Genomic DNA, 19,448 nt, shown 5'->3' on the forward strand with positions numbered 1-19,448 from the left:
TCTACAAACATTAGTCGTTATTAATAATGCATGTGATTTTAAGATGATCAGATTGACTAGTCAAAATGGAACTTGAGACTGCTTTAAAAGAATCAATACTATATAGATTATTATATGTAATTATGTATATGATTATATATATATATAAAATTATAATATTTATATTGTGAGAAAAGTTAAATATATATATTTATTTAACTTTTCCCACAATCTAAATAAACACTTTAGTCCCCCACTTCCTCTTAAATATTGATTTTTTTGACTATATATTTTCCTGTCCTGGTTCAAATTTTATGTTTGAAAAATTAAGGATGCATTGTAAAATATTCTCGATTACACATAGGGCCAAGAGTTTAGAGATTAAAGAAAAAGCTTCAGAGTTGTTATACATTTCTCCCCCCATGCCTGCTGAGAATACAGTATCTGTACACACATTTTCACAAAGGTACAAATACATACACGTGCACAAAATACATAGTGATAGCTCTATTTATGTCTGTATGGAGAGAAGATTTTAATACCACCCACCCAATGCAAATACTGCTAAGCATGAGTCAGTATATAAAGTAAGCATGGAAATTGTCTGATACTCTTAAATATGAATATTATTTCTTTCTCCAACTTGACTTCTTTTTTCCCATAGAAATCTAAGTGTTAATTTCCTAGAATTTTGTCATGCTTCTACCTCTATGGGGGGAATTGCCATGCCTACAATCCTATTGTTTTGGTTTTCCTTTTGTTCTCTGTTTGTGGACTGATGTTCACATTCATCTATAAGACTCTTCTCATTTGATTTGGCCATGGCCTGTTTTCTATCACTAGGAGAGAACCCATCCCTGTATTTAATATGCAGCCTTTCCTCATGGAAAACATGTTTCTACTTCATGGTGCCCTTTGTCTGGATTGGTGCCGTATGTTATTTTTTTCTTTCTTTCTTTTTTTTCCTTAGTAATTTTACTTTCAAAATCAGTTACTGCCTTAGCTCAGTAACCCCTTACTCTATTAGCAAATTTATCAAAGTTTTGAAATAGCTCTCAAGTGACAAAGTTTTACCAACACTACATTAAGTTGTAAGAAGCCAAGATAAAATATCTAGTCAATAGATGTCTTGATGATCTGAATCTTTACATCTTATACTGTATCTGTATCTGATTCTGTTTCAGGAAAAGATGTCATCATATGTCTCTACACACACCATAGGTTTTTGCTATTTAGGTGTATTCTCTTTTTCTTCTTTCCTTTTTTTTGTGAATACGTAGTATTTCCATAACCTTTGATGCAAAAGTCTTTTGCAACTCTGGCTTATAGAAAGAAACCAGATAGACTAACAATTGAAAGAAAATTATATTTGTGATGAAATTACTCAATTACTCAATATTTGCAGTACAGTTTTGAAGTTGTCATCATCATCATCATCATCACCATCCTGAAAGTTATTATTTAAGTAACTCAGTGCTATGCTAAATGCTGTAAAAAGAGTTTAAATATAATACCCTGACTCACACTATAGAAATGCATTATCAACATAGACACATCTAAGATATATCATGAGCAAAATTAAAATATTAGGTCAATACATGAAAAGACAATAAAGAATTTATACATTACTGGAAAAAGCAGTTAATGGCATTTCCATATGGCTGAATTACAGGGCCATGACAGTAAACTGACAGCTCTTTATTGACACTGAAAATGTAAAAATGTGATTAGATTTGTCTATTTAAACTAGATAATTTAGCCTAAAAGTAAACATATCTCATTGCATGAATTCTCACTCCTCTTTAAATGAGTAGATAGTATAAATATGAAACATTGGCAAGGGAACGTTTTCATACCCTTCTGTTTCCAACTGATTATTTATTTTATATTTCTACAATGTCTAAGTGGGAATTAAGTGGTTAAAATAAAGCACTGCTGTTAAAATGCCCTGCATTCCCACTTCCAATTATTTCCAGATTTAATCATGATTTGTGTTTCAAGTAAGTCACTTAAAGTTTCAATAACTTAGCTCCTCAGGGGATTGAAATTATGACTTCTGTTTACACTGAGCATGTGAAAAAAAAAAAAAGAGATATTAAATGACCAACAGTACATTAAGTCCAGACTTACCCTTTCTGCCCACTCTGACATGGAGTTATGTGCAAAGTTTTTGAGCTCTAAAACCACACTCTGGAGAGAGCAAAGCAGTATTTATTACAGCCTAATGAATTAGGGCAAGCAGATATGCCCTGTAAAGGAATCAGGCAGGAGACTCGCAAGAAATTTAATTAACTTTATTTCTCTATTTTGGGTAAGGTGCTCTTGTTTTAGTAATTTAGAAAGTGGTACAACAGGGTAATTCCAAATACAAGAAGGTCATACCGGAAAATATGAAGGGAGACAATCAGCACTTTGTTATGTAATCCGTGTGATGGTTTGAGAAGTGTTTTCGAATCTCTGGGGATGAAGAGCCTGATATAACCCTATTTTGTCATTTCTTTCTGATTTTCCCTCTCCAAACTGCAGTGTGGTAAGATGATTGCACTAAGCAACTGCCGCCAGTTTTGCTCTGAACATCCTACCAGACTCTCTGTGTTGGGAGCTCTTAGCTGCTAATACAACTATCTATCTACACCTGATGTTGATCCCTATGTAAAACCCCATCAAAAAAGTGACAACAAGTAGCCTAGAAAGTTGTTTGTAATAGTATTTCTGAAGGGTAATGACTCTACTTTCCTTTAGCAACATTTCTGTGCTCTCCCAGCATTTCCAAATTAAAAAAAATAATAATATTAACAACATGTAATTGTAACATGGGAATACCGCGAGAACAGCAGTTTGGCAGGAAAAGGGGATATTTCAAAATAAGGTCCATAGCAAGAAAAATTCTGGCAGATGCACAGTTCTGGATCATATTATCCAAACTGTTGGATTCTGGAAGATTTGAAGGTTTTTCTTCTGTGGTTCCCATCCCTTAATAGAATGGTAGTGGATATTCATCATCTAAATTGTGTTGCTTCCTCCTCCCATTACTAAAGTTGGGAAATAAATATACAAAGGGCATCCATTACAGTAAGCATTCCTACCTCTAGAGGTGGTTTTAACACCATAATGGCTGCGTCAGGTATAAAACTTGTGTTGGGCTAATGCCTTATTCTCATTTATAATGATATTTATTGAAGATCATCTTGAAAAGCCCAGGATCCTAACTATTCTCTGGTGTGAGCAGCTTTAACACCAATTAAATCTCTCCACTGGTTAAGAATGGCGCTTAAAGCTAATGCCTTTGGCCTATGAGTGTGGAGACTTAAACTGCATATTGTTATTCAAAATTCTTATGCTTTGAAAAATAGTCTATTTGTTTGGGCTTGAAAGAAAAGATCACCCATCAGTGGAAAAAAAAAAAAAAAAGACAGAGGAAGCATAGCATAAAGGAAATAAAAGTAAATTCTAGAATACCTGGAAAGCTAATCCAATTCAAGTTAACTTTTCGTGGAGGTGAAAATATGTAGAATTAAGAGTGATTCCTCTGTAAATCAGATTAAATGCTTTGGAATTTAAACCCCTATCTCTTTAGTCTCTTTTCATTTTTGAATAAAAAATTTAAATGGGAACGGAATAAAACTGCTCATTGGCTTAACATAAATCTTTAAATTGCAGTAAGCTTCACCCTCAAAAAGTAGTTGAATCTCTGAGGAAAGAGAAAAGGCTGAATTCTATTTTTCATAAATGATGGATTATTGTACCACACTGTGTATTTTCCAGTAAAGTGTCCTTTTATTTGCACTGTGTGATTACAAGTTTCTAAAAGTATGTGTGGGGTCACTTGGGTGCTGTGGGAAAGTGGAAGGAACACTGTTCTGTTAAAATCAGTAGTGAAATCAGAAGCAAACTATGTCCTGATTACCATAGGCATGTGTTTAAATTTTGCTTTCCTTAATTGGTTATGTTGTATTTACTTAAAATGAACAATTTGGCAAGTTTTTCTCCCTTGACAACAGAAAAGCATAAACTGTTTTATAAGTTTGGCTGTTAAAATCAGATTTGTAAACCACAATATTCAGAGTTTTATCGCTGTTTACAGGGGTCCAGTGATGGACTTTGCTTTATAACCATGTGCTTTTTACATTTTTAGCTTGTATTTACAGCGCTTTCAAGTTATTTAGTTAATAAACATTATGCCATATATTATAGTCATCTATTGACTTTAACTTCTGCGTATCTCTTCTTAGAACAAAGTGAGCAAAATAAATGATGGCAAAGGCCTGGCAATTTGACTTGTCATCTGAGGACGATTATTTATGGCATCAGGAAATGGAAGTTGACACTCTAGTCTGTCTCCAGGAAAGTCATCATTAGAGGCAACTTTGGGTAGTTTGGCTATGTTAAAAACTGTGTAATCATATTCAAGACTCTGCTAGTTTCTCAGAATGTATGAGAAAGAAACAAACTAAAGCATTTTAAAATACACTTTCATTTTTCTTGAAAAACCAGTGTACCTTGCATACATTTCTCACATGTGGAGGCAGAAGTTGGTATTAAAAACAATATATATACACACTACATAATTACTTTCATAATCTCACATTTATACCATATGTATGTGTAATACATATGGTATAATAATAATAATTTACTAAGTACTTTTTAATCATATCATTTTTACTAGTCCCTAACTGGCAGAAAAAATACCTCTTTTGGCCCTTAATTTGTTGACATTCTATCATGGAAAATGACAAGATTTTGCGGTGAGACTAGACATAGAAAATGGTAACCTGTGAAAATTTAGATTGATTATTCCATATCATTTCAAAGGCAGATTTGAGACCAGAATTACTGAGGTAGATTTTTCCTGAAGGATAAGTGTTCCTTTAGCTCCCAGTACTAGAACCCAGAGCCACGAGGCTTTGATACAGCTATCAGTTGGAGCAGATTGCAGATTATATACGACTGGACCCAGATGAAAGTTGATAGGATAGCATATAAGCACAGTATATTAAGACACTCAGAATGACTCATCCAATCATACAGTTTTGAATTAGTTAATACCTGACATTCATGGTCCTGTAAAAGCAACTATGGCTTGCATGTGTTTTCAAGGCACTTTGCTATTTCTCCAAAATGACCTGAGGTCCATTCCTCCTCTAAGAACCCTTAGTCTCTTATACTTCAAACTCCTTACCATGATGTATTATTACTACATAGACCATATGCATTTCTATCCACAACAGTTAAATCCAGCACTGCCATGTATTCAGTAGGTGGTCAGTGTGTGTGTGTGTGTGTGTGTGTGTGTGTATCACCTAGCAGCACTGTCCAAAAATATCTGAGCTATGTGTGTAATTTAAAATCTTCTCATAGCCACATTTTTTAAACAAGAAATAAATTTTAATAATATATTAATTTTAACAATATATTTTTTAACAAAAATATCCAAAACATTATTATTTCAACCTATGGTACAAGCTGCATTTCAAGTACTCAACAGCCCTGAGTGACTAGTGGCCACCATATTCATATTGGACAACACAGATCTAAAGCAGTGCTCCTCAAACCATTTTACGTTCAAATACACACAAAAAAATGATAATATTGTGTAGACCACTGGAACAAATAAATGAGACTGCTCATAGCCAACAACAACTTCCCAGAGGCTCAGGTTGCCTTGGTCCTGCTCAATTACCCAGAGTGCTGAGGGCATCCGTAAATCTCACTCTACATAACCATCCTGTCAGATACAATAGTTGGGACCCTCTGGTCTACAGCAGTGCTTCCCAACCTTTTCAAGTGATAGACCCATTGACCACCCTCACATGAGAGTGGTTGTACTTTTATAAACAGCTCATTTAATTAATAGATAGCAGATAGATAGACAATAGATAGATGATAGATCAGATATGTTCGTTTTACATATTTTTATATACATGCTACTTATAGAGAGATATATTATTAAAATAATAGGGTTTTTTTTTTTTTTTTGCTTTTCACTGTTGCTTTACATTTTGTCAGTGTGGGAGTAGCCCTTCCACCACCAATAAACAAGAACTGAAGCAGGTCCTATAACTTGTCCCTTCAGTTTAAGGGAATGATTCTCAGCAGGGAGCACTTTTTCCCCCCTCTCACCCCAGAAGACATTTAGCAATGTCTGGAGACATTTTTGATTGTCACAATTGAGGAGAGTGTGCTACTGACATATTGTGGGTGGAGGCCAGGGAGGCTTCTCAATATCCTTATCCTGTACAGAACAATTCCCTGCAAAAAAGAATTTTCTGGCCTAGAATATCAATAGTGCTAAGATTGAGAACCTTACTTTGAGGTAATATAAGATATTATGGTCGTTTAAGTGGCAAGTACTGTTTCAACTCAGTATTTAATAGTGTATAACCCCATATGATAAACAAAATTTTGAACTTAATTTAAAATTCAAACTCCACTCTACACTTAGCTAGGAGGAGGGCAGGATGTCTTCCTCTTCTTTTCCTTAGCCTAACACTTCACCCCAACTCCCCATTTTGCTAACACAAGTTTATAACTACTTTGTGGTCAAAGCTAGAGGAAGGAGGTTGCAAAAATGTCCTTATATGACCAGTTATAAGAAAGCTTCTCACATTCTCACACTCTAGGCCTGGCAGAATTTTTAAAGCATACACTCTCCCTTATGCACTTTTGTGGGTTCCTTGGAGACCCCACTGGAAAAATTTGACTTCAGATCCTCTAATTCAGGCAATTTATTTTCTTCCAGCTGCAGCTCCCTCCTAAGTCTCTCTCTTTTCTCTTCTGAGTTCCTCAGGAGAAGATAGAATGACTCAAGTAAAGCTCCCCTACAACTGTAACTTAGTAAAATGTCTTGCACCCAATAGCTACTTAAAAAATTTTAGTTGATTAAAACCATTCTACTTTAAATGACTACATGAGCTCCTGATATTTATGTTTTCCTTCCCATTCCATTCTTTCACCAACACTCCAGTACATTAGAATACCAGATAAAATCCTATGAGACTGGTCCCATATCCAAACTGGACCTTGGACAAGTTACTTAGCTTGACTCTTTGACTTAGCTTCTTCATCTCTAAAATGGATGAATTAGTTTATATACTTCAAAAGGTCACTTGCAGGGCTTCCCTGGTGGCGCAGTGGTTGGGAGTCCGCCTGCTGATGCGGGGGACGCGGGTTCGTGCCCCGGTCTGGGAGGATCCCGCATGCCGCGGAGCGGCTGGGCCCGTGAGCCATGGCCGCTGAGCCTGCGCGTCCGGAGCCTGTGCTCCGCAGCGGGAGAGGCCACAACAGTGAGAGGCCCACGTGCCGAAAAGAAAAAAAAAAGGTCACTTGCAAATATTGACTAAACACTAATGCTAAACAGTGTTTGAGGTATTAGGGACACATTAGTGAACAACATTTGTAAAAGTAGATAAAAATCCCTGCCTACATGTACCTTACATTGCAGTAGAATTAGGTTAAGTAATGTTAGGTGCTTAGGAGAGTATCAAGCATAAATTACGGTGTCAGTACATTTTAGTCATATTATTATTAACCCAACTGAATGATTGGCTTATTCTAAAATATGATTTGAGAGGAAAAGAACCTCTATGTTCCTACTTAAGTGCCCCAAATCCTCACATGACATCAGTAATTAGGTTAAGACAGTGAAGGGCCCACTTACGATCTGTATCTCAGGTCAAAGAGATAATAAATTCCTATCATGTCAGGAATTATTAATGATAAGAATCATTGTTAACAAGTTAGTTAATAAAGTCATTAATAATAAGATACCTTGAATGTATTTAGACTCCATGCTTAATGAAGGTACAGACCTTAAGTGTTACGCTCATCGTTGAATTCACAGCGTTTAGCATGGGCTGTGATAATCAGTAGACATTCAGCAAATATTTGCTTAGGAAATGAATTTGACGCACTCCTAACTTTGAAGATAACGGTGAGGCTAGGAAACTGAGGATGGGGGATTGATGAAGACATGGCAAAAGTTTGAGGCAATATGTGTTACAGAATTTCACCTAGTGGTAATTTCACATAAATAAGAAGAGTAAGAAATATCTGCTTTCTGTAAAAGAAATCACTTTGGGTTAACTTGATAAAGAAAATTGACGAAATTATTTGGGCAAGCAGGATCTTTGAAAATGCCTACATTTCCTACAGGCAGTGTATAATTACAATTAATTGAAATTAACCAGAGCTTTTTATCTCTAAGTTAGATGAACTTTTCTACAATTTTGTGTATGGATACAGTTAGGGGAATTATACAGATAAAGATTATTGTGGTAAATATGAGGAAATGAATGTGAAAATAAATTGTGAAAATATGGAGCTAACCACATTCTTATTACACATGCATGTTGCAACAGAGCTAATATTTTCATATGGGCAAATTTTTACTCCTATGCCCTGTCTAAACAGAAGGGCCTGAGCTATTAATTCAGGTAGTTGTCCCATAACTACTGTTTTCTATTCATATTTGCATAAAGTAATAATCATAAAGGAAAAATTTACTGAAAGCCTCTGACTTTTTTTTAAATCTCCAGTGTTCAGACTGCATCACAGTGCTTCTGATACAAGTGACAAAAACCGAGTTAAAAGCAGATTAAAGAAGTTTATTACCCGAAGACCTTCCCTGAAAACTCTGCAAGAAAAAGGACTTATTAAAGGTATAGAACATTTTATACTTTTACTGTAACAGTGATAAATAAATGTGCTTCTGTGTCCATGGTTATTCAAAGGAGTATTAAGATATTTTAAAGGAGCATTAAGATATTTTAGTCTTTTTAGGTTGCTTATTAAATGTTCTGCTCTATAACAGAGGAAAAAATAGTTGTCCAGAAAACTAATCCTGAGAAAATAAAGGTTGTATCAGAGGATCATTGAAACAAAACACCTAGTTTTGCCCTCAGAGGATCTGGGCTCTGGACCAGGAGCCGAGAAGAAATATCGTAGTGGCCCACCAGAATGAGTCCATGTCCCCACGTGCCTGCACAATCCTAGTTATACCTATTGTCCCAGAATACTTAGTAGCAGCAGCCCTTTTCATTCTCAGATGAGTCCTCATTTGTATAATAAGTTATCTGATCATGTAGTCATAGTCTGAAGTAAGTGTGAGGAAGAAAGTGCTAGGAAGAAAGTCCAAGATAAACTAGTGTCATGAAAACTTACAGATTTGAGAGTTGGAGAACCTAGAACTCAATCTAAACTGAAATAAGCAGGTACTTTTGCAAATATATCTAAAGTATATAAAATAACCTAGACCAGCCCAGCCACCAGAATAAAAAAACACTCTGGCAAGAGATTATAATTGGAATTCACCTTGGTTCTACCACTCACCAATATGGACATTGAACAAGTTATGATCTCTGAGCCTCAGATACCTCTTCTGTTAAATGGGTATACTTATACCCACCACTGAGAGGACCACTAAAACAAATAAATGAGATAATCCATTTAAAGGATTTAACAGAGTTTCTGGAACATAAGTATTCAAGAAATGTCCTCTGCTATTATTAATGCTATTATTATTCATTACTGTTGTTATTACCGGTAATGTACCAGATAGATGAAAGGATGGATAGACAGATAAAACCAGTGATGTAGATTTCTGTAACTGGAAATCATCTCTTAGATCACACAGGCAAATATATTATTTTCCTAAGAAGAAAACATAGGCATCAAGTCCATTATTCTCTCTGGTTTTCAAATTTTCTAACTGATAAATATATTTTGAAAGTTAAATACAAGAAAGAATTTGAAAAGAATTTGGGCTAAAATAAACTTTGAGAACAAAGTTGAAAGACTGATCCTTATACAAATCAGAAAGTGGGAGCTTCCCCGATGGCACGGTGGTTAAGAATCCGCCTGCCAATGCAGGGAACATGGGTTCAAGCCCTGGTCTGGGAAGATCCCACATGCCGCGGAGCATCTAAGCCCGTGCGCCACAGCTACTGAGCCTGCGCTCTAGCACCCACGAGCCACAGCTACTGATCCTGTGTGCCACAACTACTGAAGCCCACGCACCTAGAGCCCGTGCTCCACAACAAGAGAAGCCACCGCAATGAGAAGCCCGCTCAGCATAACGAAGAGTAGCCCCGACTCGCTGCAACTAGAGAAAGCCCACACGCAGCAATGAAGACCCACCGCAGCCAAATAAATAAATAAATTTATTTATTTTTTTAAAAAGAAAGAAATCAAAAAGTGATTTAATATGCAATTATTTCTCAGGAACAGGACAAAACAGATAATATTTTCAGCACTACTTAGAATGAGAATTATTTCAATAATTTAGACTGTGTGACCTATCAATTTCAGTCCATTTTAAAAGAGGTGAACATATCACAAAAATCATCTAACATTCTGAACCAATTGTGAAAGGTGAAATTTTATGCAGCATGAACGTACCTATCACTAATAGAATGGAAAATTCTTAGAATATAAGCATTTGGAAGTAGAACTAGAATGTGCTTTAAATCAGTCTTAGCTCAGACTTTTACTCTCTGAAGTGTCCTTTTCAGTGGACAGCATTTGGTCCTCTACAGATCCAACTTCATATAGTAATACAGTAGTACCTTCAATTCTGCCTTCGAATTTATCCCCTAGATTAAAAGTTTCTTAGAAAGGACTCAGTAGCATGTTACCTGCCATCCTGACAAAATATAAAACCAGATAAGTAGCCCAAACAATCCCAATCTGACATAAAGTCCAAATTTTTCATGACTGTGGCAAAATAAAAGGGGTTTTAATTCAGTAGCACAGTCTGGCCCCAGTCAAAATGCTAAAGAATTAATAACCATAGTGCTCTAGAATTGGTCTCAGAAAGCAGCAGAGAAACCGGATGCCTGATGCAGTTTTCATACTGATGTAATGGAACCACCAAACACACTCCAATGATACATTTCCTATCTTAGAGCTCCATTACATTTTCACCATAGCTGACCAATGAGTCAGTATTCATTAGTAGGGCTATGGAAAATCTATGTGAAATTCCAATTTGATAAGCTTCCATTGTTGTCTTCAGTGGAATTTTCTTCCAAATACAGTTCAAGTTATGCAAATATAGTCACTTCTTGGGCTTGTTTCAGTTTTAACTGTGAATTTTTTGTAAGGCTTCTTCTGAGACTTTTTTTTTTAACCGAGTAGAAAGGATTAAACCAATTTTTAAAAAACGCAGGCCTAGTCAAATTTAGTACTTTAAGTCCATTTTCTTAGCACATCTAAGGCAAAGACTTAGAAAAAACCAATGAAATCAGTGTTTCTGATTGGTTATGAAAACTCACATAACATAAATTAATGATTAACCGTTAAATATTTAATTTCTCCAAGTAAAATGACTTAACTCTTTCAAGAGAAGAATTATTTAGAAAGAGGGATAATGCCTTTAAATTTATTCTGCAGTGCATTTGCCCAAAGAATATATATCAAATTCTTTAAACTGTCTAATTTTCCTCATGTGGAATAAAGGCCTCCATTACCAAGGTTTGGGAAAGCTGTACGTGGTAGTTTGCATCTTACAAGTGTGCTTCCTGATACCTGGCGGGGGGGTGGGGGGAGTTGACAAGGCCACAGACACTTTTCAAAGTGTTTACTCTTTTATGTGGTGTTCCCAACAGACTGAGAGGCCTGAGTTTTGAATTCAGCCAGCCTTTATTGAGCCCTCACTGTGGGGCAGGAAAGGCTGTGTTTTATGGACTTTAAATGCCCAGCAGAACTATATTCACAAAGTACTTTATGTGAAAAGAAAACTGTCCCAGTATCACACAGTCTAAGCTCAGTCACAAAGCCTTTCTTCAAAACCTGTTTTTAGGACTCATGGAGACCTAGCCAATATGTGATTTCTTTGGCTAGGTTTTAGATCTGGAAACAGTCTCTTCATGGGGCTGCATTTTCTGATTTCTTTAATATGACTAATGAGAAGGGTACATTGTGATGCCAAAAGGGGGCCAGCAGATAATTCTGAATGATCACCCAGTGGAAGGAAATCGTAATATCTCAGGTGGGTGTTGCAATCATTGTGCCATCGCAGTGGTAGCATCTGAAAAGCTTTCAGTTTCTCCAAGTGCTTTCACATTTGCCAAGGGAATGGCAAGAGCTTTTTAAAAGTATGAGTTTATTACATTGAGCCTCTCATAGAAAACAAAACTCCAATCGGTATAATATGTAAATTATAGGGAAGAGGGTACATTTTAGGGTGGTAGGTGTGCTCATACATGTCCTCTACTTGCTTTTGGAACTGAGATAATAGCTCTTTAGCGTCAACCAAACTACCTTATGTAATGTTTCAAATGGCAGCATTGACATCCAAGAACAGAAAACACTTGGCAGTGCAATTTTTAGAAAAGATAACAATTGGTTGGTTTTTTAGGAGCAACTAGTGTTTCCTTATATCAAAATGATAGAGTTAGAAAGTACTGTATATTTAGAAAGTGGTTTCTTTCATCTTTGTATGGACAAAACCATACTGGATGGTATTAGTAGAAATTGAGAGTAATGCTGCACTACTTGTATTTTTTACTCAGTATATTGTAAAGGAAACAACCAGTCTGAGGATGAAATAGTATACCTCCAGAATTTATGATGAAAAGCAGTGTTTTCCTGCCTTACCCCAGTTTTCCTTCTTGCAGGGCACCGTTTGGAATGGTTTCTGTTCGCAGTTCTTCTGGTGGCTGCCTCCATATCTTATGTTATTGTTATTTGGGGTATAGATTTTTGTCAATATCTTTCTTATCTGTAATGTTTTAATATCTTTATTTATAAAGCATAGACATTACCTCAGATTTATTTTACAATGAATCTGACTTAATTAAACTAGACTTCATCTACCTGGCCCTCTCTTCCCCAAATACTCAAATATAGCTGGTCTTGCTCTTACTTTTGGCTTCTTCTGAAACACCCAACATACTTGAGCCTCTATTTATTGTTCTATTAACCATAGAAAGTTGAGACTTAATACATCCATTGGCAAGATGAGAAGCATAATGTCCTTTTCCCCTTTCATCTCCTCTGCCTTTGCTATTGAGTCGTCTACATTTTGAAATTTTATATTATTTCACTGGTTTCTGTAATTACGACTTATTTATAGGTTGACTCTAAAAGCAGAAAACCAAAAAAACAGCATTCGTATGATTATGATTAGGTGAGGCTGCTTACTGCAGCACCAAGTATTAGACTTCCTTCCCTTTTCTTATAATATCATGACCCTGTGACTCTCAAAGAGAAATGCCCCTTGATCCTGGTGAAAAAGATTCTCCTTTCTTTTACATTTGAAGGTTATATAATAAGTTTATGTTGTTTCACAACCACAATCAAATCTTCTATTTCCCCCCCACCCTGGCATGTTTTGAATCTAAATGTGAAAAAAAGTCAGTTAGTCATGAGCATTTACTTCATATTTATCATATAAATATTATGGAATTTTTCCCCAGGTAATTTGCCAGATTGGATTAATTTATCCACGGGTCCAATGCTATGCCATATCGGCCACACATATTATAATGTTCTTATTTTTAAAGCTTATGCTTCATCATTTGCTTATAATCATGCTATTGTTTAGTCTGATATATTTTTGGATTGTGAATTTCTTGTACAGATGTTTTTTCCCCAAGAGTTTTATTTTTTATTGCTTTCTGAGCCTTTACATCCTCAAAGGCTTTAATCCTCTCAATTAAACATTCTATATACTTTAGTCTGTGACTCCCTGGTTTTTACCCCAGAATGTTTTCTAAAGTCCTTCCATCATCCTACTTCATTTGTATTGGCTGCTTTCCAGGTTTCACCTTTATCACCCTGTGATTTCCTTTCACTGATCTTCTGAGTTGTATCCACTGTCTTCTGAATCACATGGCTTTTCTTGCTTGCTTTAATTTCTTCTATTTCTATGTAACTCCAGTAACTCATTTAGGAAACGTTAGACCTTGACTGCCTAAAAATATCTTCAGGATGCAGGCACATTTAATCAATAGTTTAGTTGGGCATAAAATCCCATTTGCCTCTAGAATACAGAGTTGCAGCTTCCATTCTTACTCTTGTTACTTTAAATTTATTTTCTTTCAGAATCATTGAGGGTTTTTTTTGTTTTTTGGATTTTGTTTGTCTTTGACATTCTGTAATCGAGATCATGTATATTGGCAGAATTTTTAAAATGTATTCTGCTTGGCACTCAACTTGAAGAACAGTGACTCTTGGGCTCTGGAATTTTTTCTCTTTATTATTATGTTAATAAGTTTCTCCCATCAGTTTTCTCTTTTTCCTCTTTTGTGATCTTTATGATGTGAGTATTAGATCATCAGGATTGATTTTTCTCATGTTCTGAAAGAATTCTCAGTTTGATCCCCCCTTTTAAAAAAAATTTTCATTTATTTATTTATTTTTGGCTGTGTTGGGTCTGCGTTGCTGCACACAGGCTCACTCTAGTTGTGGTGAACGAGGATTCCTATTTGTTGCAGTGCACGGGCTTCTCATTGCAGTGGCTTCTCTTGTTGCGGAGCACGGGCTCTAGGTGCGCGGGCTTCAGTAGTTGTGGCACATGGGCACAGTAGTTGTGGCTCACGGGCTCTAGAGTACAGGCTCAGTAGTTGTGGCACACAGGCTTAATTGCTCCGTGGCATGTGGAATCTTCCCGGACCAGGGCTCGAACCCGTGTCCCCTGCATTGGCAGGAGGATTCTTAACCTTTGCGCCACCAGGGAAGCATTTTTACTTAAGCAATTATATTTTCAATTTTCTAGTTGTGTTTCTTATTCTCTGTTCTTTCTTGCATACCTCACTCTCTCACATGCTATGAGGGCAAAAATTTTGTTTGACCATGCTACTCCCATTCCCAATAGTGAGGATGGCACTTAGCACTCAATAAACATTAATTAATTGAATAAGTCAGAAAACAGAAAATAGATTATGTTTTTTTTTCTAACTTATCTAAGAATATAAATTAAAATTTGTTGTTTTGGACTTTTAGGTTTTTTATTTTAAAATTTTCTCTACTTTGAATCATCAGTTTCATCTGGTTCCTTTCGTTCATATATTTTTCTCATTCTATTTCCATCACATTAGTGACTTGACTCAAATATCTGGTGGGCCGTGGTTGTCCATTCTTATTACAGAATGAGGCTCCAAAAAGATAAGCTGGAACTCTGCATACATGGGTAGAGGTAGCTTGTCAATGATATGTTTTTGCTGTAGGGTGACTATAGGGACTACCACACCTGTCTCAAATATCAAATATTTCCATTGGATACAGTATGCCTTATATACTCTTGATAAACTGAATCAGTCTTTATAGAATTTTTTGTGGTGATAGAAAATTTTCAACTCTGTTTTACAATTAAGAAAATTGAATTTATTTGAAAGTACAGCAGCTTTAGAATGTGACTAATCTAAGTTTAAAGGTAGATCCTGTCATTTACCAGCTATATAATTTAATATTTGGTTATCAGCTTTTTGACATACAAAATGTACATCATAAACGTTAAATGAAATGATATATGTAAAGAATCTCACACAGTGCCCAGCTTATCTTAACCATTCAGCAGCTCCCTCCCTCCCTCCCTTCCTTCCTTCTGTCTTTGCGTCCTTGTTTTCATCTTTCTTTCTTTCCTTTCTTTCCTGCTTCGCTCTTTTCTTACTTATGTTTATGGAGGAAATCATGGCCCACATGACCCTAGGAAACCATTCTCCCAAGTAGTCTTTTAATGTATGAGAAATCAATCCAGACAATTGTCAAGGAAAGGCAGCAGTAACTCACTTACTTCAAGGGAAGTATAAAGATCATTTGCAGTTGGCTCATATTTATCTTTTTTGGTAATTTTTATCATGATACTCTTTATATACAAATGGGCATGAGCTCATTTTCTTTCCTATCTACACCCATTTACATGGTGTCATCTAATTGCTAGAATGTTTAATAATTACCCACACAACTAATTGAGGTTTTTGTCATATGAGAAAATAATGTCTTTTAAATCACAGTACTTTTGTAAAAGATGTCAATTATATTGAGAAGTAAAGAAAGCTTTGCTATCAAAGTTTCAGATACAAGTTATCAGCCCTAAAGGTTCAACAGTTATATTTATGAATAGCAAAATCGTTAAGAGGAAAGTATTTTTAAAATAATTTGTTAGAACTAATGTATGACAAAGTAACCTACCTGTCACATCATTAATTTAAGCAAAATATATATGCACAACACTGCAATATACCTTTGAGTAGAGGTATGCTCCAACTTGCCACTTTATCAGTGGTAGTCTAAGAATAATTATATTTGAATTTATATACTGAGGCATGGGTCTGTCATTGCTTGGGCCTGAAATACTCTCACAACTTCCACAATATGCATTAATGTGCTTAAAAATATCTTGTAAATCTTCTTTCTTTAAACTTCTTTATGGTTCATAATTGAACTGTGATCCTTACGTGTGAGCTGTGTCATGATTTAATATTAGCCAAAATTAATAGCCAACCTTAAGCTGCTTTATCTTGGCCTATAAGCTTCCTGGTTCCTCTGCATTTAGAGTTCCCAGGCAATTTCTGTTATTTAAAGGCTCTTGGGAGCTAATGTGTTGGTAACAGAGTACCACATAGCTAGCTTTTGTTCAATAATAAAATACAGGTCACCATGAAAGGTGGCAAATGTTGAGAAAAAAGTGCACCTGGGTAGCAGGTTAAGCCCATGTCTTTTAAAAGCCTGTTATCCAGGGAGGAAATCATCCTGATATTATGAGATATTAAAGTCAAAATAACTTTAGAACAACAGGAGAAAAATGAGGTCCAGAAATGGGAGTGAATTAGGTAAGCAGGAAAAGAATGAGCCAGAATAATAAATTGGTTTCCCTGAGGTTCAAGAACTTATTTTCTTATGGAGGGAGACCTTTTCACACAGGATTAGTTAGAATATATTATTTGAGATGGTGACTTACATATACTTGAATTTTAGTACCTACAAAATGGTTTTACCAGTAATTTCCTGGTATAACCTACTATATTTTGTATATTTGCAAATAATAATGTTTTCTATTATTGTTATTTTTTCTTCCTTTAAATTATATTACTTTCCCTTTGAGTAAAGTTCTCAAGATCTGTGTCTTTTTTTAGGTAAAAGAAAGTTCCAGATAATATCAGGCTTTAGCCCTAAAGCTGACTGGATTCCTGGTAACAGGCAAGCTAAATGCTGAGAATATAAAATGAATAAGACCCAGTTGATTTGAAACCAGCATATTGGCATTTTGTTGTTAGCCGATGGCCTCTAAAACCCATCTTAATTCTTGCCCTGGCAGTAGATGCTGGTTTTATTCATTCCATGGACTATCTATCATTAAAAGATTGTCCAGAGTTTTGGCATGCCCTACAGGGTTAGTCGAATCCTAGTGCCAGTTCAAAATACTGTCTTTAAGCCTTCCAGTTTGAGGACTGACAAGTTTCCTTAAAATACGAAGAAATCAGCGTGAGTGCCAGTAAGGAAACAGTAACAGGTAGAGACAGGTTTTGTTTCATAATAAACCATGTCTTAAGCACGCTCTAACTCAAATTGTATGTGTGTGTGTGTGTGTGTGTGTGTGTATGTGTGTATAGACTGTATAAAGGCTAGGAAACCCCCCCGCCATCCCTGACATTGCACCATCCCAAGTTTATATGCTCTCTGAAGCATATCCTCAACTAGTTGCAGATGACCAAAAGTCAGGCCAATGTGATATTTCCTTCCTGTGCCAGGAGGCTGCTGCACTGCCCTCTGGAGAGGTGGTCTATGACCCGTTCAATCCTCTAATCACATCCTAAATCTTTCCTCCATGAAACCACCTGAAGAGAAGAAAAAGATGCAGGGCTCTCCTCAGTGTTCACAAGAATCCCCTTTTTAAAGGTTAGCATTTATTATTGATACCCTGCTGTTTTCCAGCAGGTGTTCTCGTACCACATAGTTCCCTCATGACTCCTAAACCCAGCTCACAGACAGTGGAAGATTCTTCAGCTTAATTCTTGTTAGCTTTTCAGGGCCTCGGTAGACTATACGAACTGTATCCAAAGCCAGTGCTGGCGCTTCACTTTCTCCTTTGTAGTTTTTATAATTCTACTGCTTATACAAAGTACTAGCCGTTGATTTCTTTTTGTGGTGAGGTGGATAATTGAGGGAGCAGAAAACAGAATTTCGTCCTGACCTGCAGACTGATAATTTGAACAAATGTGTGAATAAATGCTTCATATGTAGTGAGATGAATTGAATTTTTCATAGTGCTTGGGAAAGGAGGTATTCAGGCTATGATTGGGATTTGAGAGTCCACATTATATGTATGTTGAATGTGTTTCTAAAGATGGTACATATCAGAGCTCTCTCAACCTGCATCTCCTCACCAGGGTCCACATTCAGCAGATGTGTGGACTGCTACAAGCACAGGAAATATTAATATCAACAATTCATTTTGACATATCCTAAGATTAAGAGAGTGTTCTTTTATAATATTTCCTTTAGCATCACCGACAGTCTGGCCTACAAATCTTTCCCCTCAAATTCATTTCTATTATAAATCAGCAATGTTCCACAAATTCCCAACATAAAGAAAAAATGAACTGTATCATTTTATTTGGGGGAGGGGCAAATTTTGTTCAGTATAAAAATATCTCTTTTGACTTGTTACCCTATCTGAGTACAGACATTGAAATCTGACCAGCCTCTGTAAAATTTAGTCATCAGAAAAATAACTCTGTATGGCAAAAGTGCTATTCCAGCATGTTCTATTTTCCTCTGTGGGAAAGAGGCAAGAGGCCGTATCAGAATTTGGCTATTCATAATTGGTGGACTGTCAGTATTAGTCAAATTGCAATAAGGAGAGGTATATCCCCCAACTTCCCTTTGAAATTGACTCTGTGGCTCTAAGTGTATTTTATCAAAGCATTTTCTGGGGCAACAGATCTGAAAACATAAACTTTATGTAGCATTGTTCCTCCTTAGATATTTCTCTTTAATATGTCCTTTCTTTTTGAAGATAAAATAAAAGTACATAAAAGAGTTCTGGGAATAGGCAGCTATATGTCATAAACACCCTTCACTCCCCCCTCACGCAAGGCCCCCAGAGCTTCTGAAATTTGGAAATAATTTGATTGAAGTGATGACTGCCTTGATCTTGTTTGAATACTCCTCCTTCTTCATTGTCTTTTCTCTATGGGAGGCAGCAATCCTGTCATGGAGTCATTCCTGGGAGAGAAAGAGGTATTTCAAGCAACCATATTTTCCAAACACAAAATTGAGACACATGGCCTGACAGTGACATAATATTTGAAGTGGAGAGTGTGCTCAAAGATCCAGAACATATGGTTGAAAGAGTTTTCTTATAAAAAGCAACTATTAAGACACTTTCTAGATTCTTATTCACAAAAGGCACATTCCTCCATCCCTTTTATTCTCGTGTAAAAATATTACCCAAACATGGGAAGACTGACCAGTTTTCCCTCAAACATGTTGCCTTGGCAGTGCAAGAAGCACCCTGTTGACTA

At 36.1% G+C, this 19,448-nt stretch overlaps 1 protein-coding gene across 2 annotated transcripts in view; it reads left to right on the forward strand.

The window, feature by feature from the left end:
* Positions 1 to 19,448, forward strand: part of ARHGAP15 (Rho GTPase activating protein 15) — a 613,208-nt gene that overhangs the window by 350,364 nt on the left and 243,396 nt on the right. For both annotated transcript variants that reach the window (XM_059053493.2, XM_067027507.1), the window contains exon 9: positions 8,517 to 8,639. In XM_059053493.2, coding sequence (XP_058909476.1) covers positions 8,517 to 8,639 — 123 coding nt within the window. The remainder of the gene's footprint in view (positions 1 to 8,516; positions 8,640 to 19,448) is intronic.

Source organism: Kogia breviceps, chromosome 2 (assembly GCF_026419965.1).
Source record: "Kogia breviceps isolate mKogBre1 chromosome 2, mKogBre1 haplotype 1, whole genome shotgun sequence".
Taxonomy (NCBI): Eukaryota; Metazoa; Chordata; class Mammalia; order Artiodactyla; family Physeteridae; genus Kogia; species Kogia breviceps.